Genomic DNA, 6,888 nt, shown 5'->3' with positions numbered 1-6,888 from the left:
ATCTATAAGACGATTATTTGCATCGTTACGTTTATTAAGCGATAAAGTCTCAAGACGAAATCTGTAAACATTTAAGCAGCAGTTCCGCTCTCCCGATCAGTCGTGATAGAAATCAACGTAAAAAAAATAATAGTTTTTCTTACCCAGCCACAGCAAAGAGGCTGCAGATATGCTCAATGTAAATAAAAAATGTGCAATCGTGCGCGAGTAACGCCGAAACAGCTATAGACGCGCTCACAAAGATATGAAATATAATATAAAAATAATATTTATCGTTGTCCACGAAGTAATAAGCCTCGTAAGGCAAACTTACAGGCCGGGATTCGTTGAGGGGTAACACGATGTTCAATAATTTTGGAATGAGGGAAACTAATATGAACACATTAGAGCATACATAAGAATATACTGCAACAAAACGAAATAATCGTTCATCAAAGTTCGTTAAAGTAAAAAGAATACAGAACAATTTATCCTTACTGAAATATACGAAAGAAATCAATCTTGCGTTCGTGGCATACTTTTTCATAATTTCATATTCTTCTGCGCTATTCAACTTCTTCCAATCGTCACATAGATGGTCAGTAAGTCTTTTGATCTAAAAATGTCCTCAATAAATGTTGAATTATCATCGGACAGTTCGATGATCGCAGACAATCGCGATCGCAAGGGATAACAAAAATTTGAATATTTTTTGATCAAATATTTAAATTTCGGTATGGGTATACTTTGCTACTGTTAAATTGGCATGTGTACAGTTTCGCCAGAAACATAACCATCAACATAAGCATTGGTAGAGTCAGTTGAATACATCGCGCGTTTCCCTCGCAATGAAAAATTTGGGCCACCTGGAAGTATTCTTATTATAAGTAACTATATAAAGAATTTATCGTGTAGTTTCGCGGATAAAATCGGATAAAATCCCGAAATTTTTAATTTATATACCGTGCATTTTAATATAAATTTTTTATACGCGTTTCATTAAGTAATAAAAAGAATCTATCATTAATTTTTTTGTCGAATTAGATATCGTCTATAAGGCGAGCGTAACAGATACAAATACGTTACGTATACACTGCGTACTTTAATTAATTTTTTTATGCAACATGTTTATCACCAGATTTATATCTAGCGTAGCGAATTGTAAAAATTTTATGAGGAACCTGTGGAGCAGTCTGCGAAAGAATGACCAGAGTCACCGAGCTCACTCGGAAAAGCTTCGTTCGTTTTTCTTGATAAGGCCACTGACCGGAGAATAACAACATTCTTTTTGTAATACTATAGTAATCTTTCCACACGAATGCCATAATTTTCAAAGCAATGTTTTACCTTTGGCAACACGCAATTGACTAAACTTCTCGTCTCGTCTTCGTTATGAGGAACGAATTAATATTTTAGTAGGTGTAATAAAGAAAAATACTACGTACGATGGAAACCCTTGACAACAATTTTGCGTGTCACGCCTAATAATAGGTGAACGTGAAAGGTAACTTATCAATGTATGGGATAACTTTCTTCCGCGCAGAACGCATCGATCGAAATGGTAAAAGAAATAAAAAGTTTCTCTGACTGGATGTGTTTACGTGTACTTAGATATTAATATTATGTCTATCACATGTAATTGCTTATACGCTGTTCAATGTTCAGTATCGCTACGAAACGAGTGTCGAAGATAAGTAAGTTCTACTTTTTAAATTTTTCTGTATAAAGATACATTAGTTTCGTTAAAGAAGCACTATGACAGCACACGATAATTCTGCGTGTATTAACGCGGGAAAGCTTTCCGGGCTGAATACTTAAATTTCGGCGGTGCTTAAGAAACTCGGTTATACGCTCTTCATCATCACCATTATAGCACAAAGTTGCACAAAAGTTGCAGCAACATATGTCTACCTTGACGGTACCTACAATAATGCGGTATATACAATATATATCATAAAGAAAGTAACGAGATTTTTTAAATTTATTTTGCACTTTCTTTGAAAATCACTCATATAAAAATATAACGAATCATTAGTATGAAGCATACTAAGTTTTGCACTCGTACAGCCGTGGGGACAACTGTCTTGTATGCGAGTGGGGCGGAGGGAGCAACCATCCCCCATGCCCCTCTGTAGTTATGTCACTGGTCGAATTTCATCAGTTGAGGATTTGAATTCACTTGTTTTTGTAATTAGCGCTAAAAACATTATGTATTATATACTTTAGATGTATTATATACTTTAAATGCAAATATAATCCAGTTTATTATCTACTACATAAAAATCTGTTACCTTACCCAATATCTTTCTACCTAATATTTTTCTTTTAAAATCGAACAAAAAATGAACATAATTCAACACATAACGTAAAGTAAACCTGGTATATCAATAAAGTTATTATTATTATTATTATATATTCCGCATCTAAGGGAGATTTAATTTATCAAGTACTATTTACCATGTTTGACGCAAATAAACTATTGTATATCAGTAAAAACTTCATACTTTCTACTACAATGGAAAAAATATTTGGAATCCGAAATATTAATATTTCATACTAAAAAATAAACTTTTTGAAACCTTTGCATTTTTGCCATATATCCTATAGGGGTGGGATATATGACTACTCATAGGGGGAGGGAGGGTAATAATGCATATAAATAGGACATAAAATAACACAATAACTTACAAAATGCCTTTATATTTTATTAAGGAATAAAAATGATAAATATGTATATGAAGTAATAAATAATAATTACAATCTTTCTATATATATTAGAAGTATTATGACAAGAGGTACATATTTCATGTAATATTTCATGCGTTTATTGCATTTAGTGCACTGATTTAATCTGCGCACTTTGTATGCTTTGGGCATAAATCCCGCCCGCTATAAATGCCGTATATTCCAAACAGGTGGGATACACAAGACAACAAACTAAACAAAGAATACGAAAGCAAAGCACTTGTATTTTGCTATACAACATGCTTTACTATTCTTCTACACGTATGTATCATGAAATAACCACTAAGTCTTTTACACGTCCTACAGTAATCATTTTATGTAGATTATAATTTATGATGGCGCTACTTATTACGGTGACAAATCGATTCAACTCACAATAATTTCATTAATATTAACAGTAAGAAGCTGAAATTATAACTCAATACTATTAATATAACATAAAGGCATATAACAGAGTAGTTACGAGAAAATTACCCCCACTCCTTCTATTTTGTCTGACTTCTGCGGCATAAATCCCAGTGCGGCGTATTTGCCCTAAATACCATACTACCGTTTTTTACCCATTTCTTTATTTTCCATTTTTGCTTATTTCTTCTTATAATTTGTGTATTCTATAAAAAAACTAGGTTAAAAATATATTCAACAACGATATTTTAACATGTACGTAATTTGTTTATTATTAATAAGTATAATGTAAATTTTATTTCTACTTATTACAATAATATCCCAGCAAACGCTAAATATTCTCGAAATATTCATAAAATGTTCCTAAAATTCCCAAAAAATATTCCAAGGATATTCCAAAATATTTCAAATATTTACGGTATGTAAAAGAAACATTCAAATGTCGGTTAAAAATTTCATTGTATATCGTCACATATTCCGAGAATGTCCCATATATATTCCTTACATATTCCGCAAAATTTTAATTTTTCCAAAAATTCCAGCTCAGGACGTCCGTGAATAAGTTTTTAAACAAAATTTTATTTTGGAAAACACATTTAATGTGTTTTTACCTTGGAGCCCTATTTTAGAGCTCAATTCACAGACGAAGTGCTGCGCTCCTTATATTTTCTCCCAGATGATTTTTGTTTACGAGTAAACGTTTTTCGCCGCGGCCCTCTGTCGGCGGAGATGTATACTACTCGCTGGCTAGCGATTTTCGTGATATACGAGGAGTATTCCTACAATATTCTGAATATTTCATCGATATTTGCACATTCTGTAACGATCCTTTTACTGTTCCGGAACATTCGGTACATTGGTAATACGAATCGAACTTTCTGTGAATATTTAGCGTTAGCGGGGATAATTGTGGTTGCACAGATACTACCCAATTTATATATTGACTATTGATCATTGGAAGGACGCAAGTACGGTAAAATACGACACTGAAGACTGCATAACCTTTAAAATAAGAGCAAGTATTCTTAAGAGAGACTTCAAAGAAACAAGATCAACATATGTTTCTTAAATAATCTTTACCGTGGTAAAGTTCTTCAAAGAGAAGACAAAAATCTTGCCGGCACTCAAAAAACAGGGTTCCATGCTCCTTCGCATCACGAACATAAACAGCTTTCGTGATTTCGCAGGTATTTCATACCAGGAGGAATTGTATCTACAACAACTTTGTATCTCAGTCGTCAACAAATTTTCGATTTCACTAAATTTAAATGATTTTAAGTGATTAAAGTCTTACATTCTATCGCTTAATTGCAAGCTGTGGTCAATCAATCTCTGGCCTTGCAGGCTGTAGCAGAACGTGTGTAATACTTGAGCGCAGATAAACGTCAGGTACTTCAACATTTCACGAATATCGCCATACTGTATCGCAACCTTGAACACGACAAATATGATATTCTTATCTCTTGATTTAGTATACACACTGTATAACCAGGATTTTGTTTTACAGTATATGGCAGGTGATTTCTGATAATAAGCAAATTTCTATGACGTTTCGTTTTTTTAAACAACTTTGAAAATAGAAAAAAAAACTTTTTTCACTCGGTTTTGTTCGAAAGCCTGTGACATCATGACATACTAGGGTATTTTTAAATACAGTTTCGAAATCGATGAGAAAAGCCTATCAGAATTATATGTTAAATAAAGTGAAAAACGTTTATGAACGTTGCATAGTGCTGTTAATTATATGTATAACCACGAATAATACGAACGACAAGTAACATCGCACGAAATATGCAGATATCAAATTGAATTGCAAAAACAAATAGATGCGTACTTGTGCCAGAGAAATGCTCAATATTGCAACAACTATCAGCATTTGTACTGCGAAAGCAGTGTAAAAGATGTCTTCAAGAATCTCCGCAAATCTGTCCAAACAAATTTTATGGTGCTTTATATTGGTATAGTTTTTTGTCATTTTTTCTTTAAATCTATAGTACACGTTCTACCTAATAATACAATATTATGCACTTACCGTAAAGCTCGCCAGTGTGCATGAATGGAGACAACGATTTTCCGATTATCCGAAAGATTAATTGCATTATTACGATCCTTACGTAATAAAGTCTCCAGACGAAATCTGTGAAGCAATCTTTAAGCAACACTTTCGATCTCCCTACGAGTCGTAAGAGAAACGATGTAAAAAAAATTGTTTTTCTTACCCAGCCACAGCGAAAAGGCTGCAGACGTGCTCAATATAAATAAAAAACGTACAATCGTGCGCGATTGCCGCCGTAACAGATATAGTTCCGCACACACAGATGTGAAACATAATGTAGAAAAAATATTTTTCTTCGTCTACGAAATAATAGACGTCATAAGGCATAGTTATAGACCGGGATTCATTGAGGGGTAACACGATATCCAGTAATTTGGGCGTAAAGGAACTTAATAGGAACCCAGAAAAGCATGAAAAAACATAAACTGCAATAAAACAAAATAATCGTCCGTCATTCATTAAAATAAAAATAATACAGAATGATTTATCCTTACAGAAATATGTGAAAGAAATCAATCTTGCGTTCGTGGCATACTTTTTCATAATTTCATATTCCTGCGTGCTATTCAGCTTCTCCCAATCGTCACACAGACGGTCAGTGAGACTCTTGATCTAAAAACATCCTTGATAAATATTGAATCTTATCGGAGAGTCCGACGATCATAGAAGATCGCAAAGGATAATGAAAATTGGAATAATTATCTTCTGATCAAACATAAATTTTGGTACTGGCATACTTTTCTACTGTTAAACTGCCACGTATATAGTTTCACCAGAAACATAACCATCAATATAAGCCCTGGTATTGTTAATTGAATACATTGCGCGTTTCCATCACAGTAAAAAATTTGGGCTACCTAGAAGTATACTTATTAAAACTCACTTTAGACTATTTATGATGCAGTTCCGCAGGATAAAATTCTATTTTTAATTTCATATGCAGTGCATTTTGGTACGCGTGCATTTTAATATAAATTTTTTATGTGTTTCATTGAGTAATAAAAAGAATCTATCGTTAATCTTTTTGTCGAATTATATATCGCCTATAACGCGAGCGTAACAGATACAGATACGTTACGTATAGACTGCGTACTTTAATTAATTTTTTTATGCCGCCTGTTTATCATCAGATTTATATCTAGCGTAGCAAATTGTAAAAATTTTATGAGGAACCTGTGGAACAATCTGCGAAAGAGTAACCAGAGTCACTGTGCTCACTCGGAAAAGTCTCGTTCGTTTTTCTTGATAAGGCCACTGGCCAGAGAATGACAACAATCTTTTTGTAATACTATAATAATCTTTCCACACGAATGCCATAATTTTCAAAGCAATGTTTTACCTTTGGCAACACGCAATTGACTAAACTTCTCGTCCCGTCTTCGTTATGAGGAACGAATTAATATTTTAGCAGGTGTAATAAAGAAAAATACTACGTACGATGGAAACCCTTGACAGCAAATTTTACGTGTCATGCCTATTGAAAGGTGAATGTGAAAGGTAACTTAACGGATAGGCCAACTTTCTTCCGCGCAAAGCAAATCGATCGGAATGTTCAAGGAAATAAGAATTTCTCTGACAAGATGTATTTATGTTATATTATCTGACATATGTAGTTGTCTATACGTTGTTATCTAATATTCAGTATCACTACCAGATGAGCGTCGGAGATAAGTGAGTTTTATTTTTTAAATTTTTCTATATCG

The 6,888-nt window shown here is 33.4% G+C and overlaps 1 protein-coding gene and 1 pseudogene across 1 annotated transcript; both read right to left on the bottom strand.

Annotated features, from left to right (window-relative positions):
- Positions 1-549: 549 nt before the first annotated feature.
- LOC108726529 (uncharacterized) lies at positions 550-1,395 on the bottom strand (annotated as a pseudogene).
- Positions 1,396-4,171: 2,776 nt separating this feature from the next.
- Positions 4,172-5,728, bottom strand: LOC108726527 (odorant receptor 9a-like). The gene is made up of 6 exons (XM_018454150.1): positions 5,680-5,728; positions 5,349-5,610; positions 5,162-5,266; positions 4,964-5,054; positions 4,424-4,560; positions 4,172-4,342 (listed from the first exon to the last, which is right to left on the bottom strand). The coding sequence occupies exons 1-6, from the start codon at positions 5,726-5,728 to the stop codon at positions 4,195-4,197; spliced, it is 792 nt and encodes a 263-aa protein (XP_018309652.1). The 3' UTR covers positions 4,172-4,194.
- Between the last annotated feature and the right edge of the window lie 1,160 nt (positions 5,729-6,888).

The sequence above is a fragment of the Mycetomoellerius zeteki genome, unplaced genomic scaffold (assembly GCF_001594055.1).
Source record: "Mycetomoellerius zeteki isolate Tzet28-1 unplaced genomic scaffold, Tzet1.0 scaffold426, whole genome shotgun sequence".
Taxonomy (NCBI): domain Eukaryota; kingdom Metazoa; phylum Arthropoda; class Insecta; order Hymenoptera; family Formicidae; genus Mycetomoellerius; species Mycetomoellerius zeteki.
Note: the sequence above shows the minus strand (reverse complement) of the source record. Positions and strands in the feature narration are given on the sequence as shown.

Coding starts and splice junctions, on each gene's coding strand:
- LOC108726527 (XM_018454150.1), bottom strand. CDS start 5,728: ATGAAAAAGTATGCCACGAACGCAAGATTGATTTCTTTCACATATTTC. Junction 4,561..4,963: donor TGAGCATTTCTCTGGCACAA/GTACGCATCTAT, acceptor GTCGTGTTCAAG/GTTGCGATACAGTATGGCGA. Junction 4,343..4,423: donor TTGCAATTAAGCGATAGAAT/GTAAGACTTTAA, acceptor AAGTTGTTGTAG/ATACAATTCCTCCTGGTATG.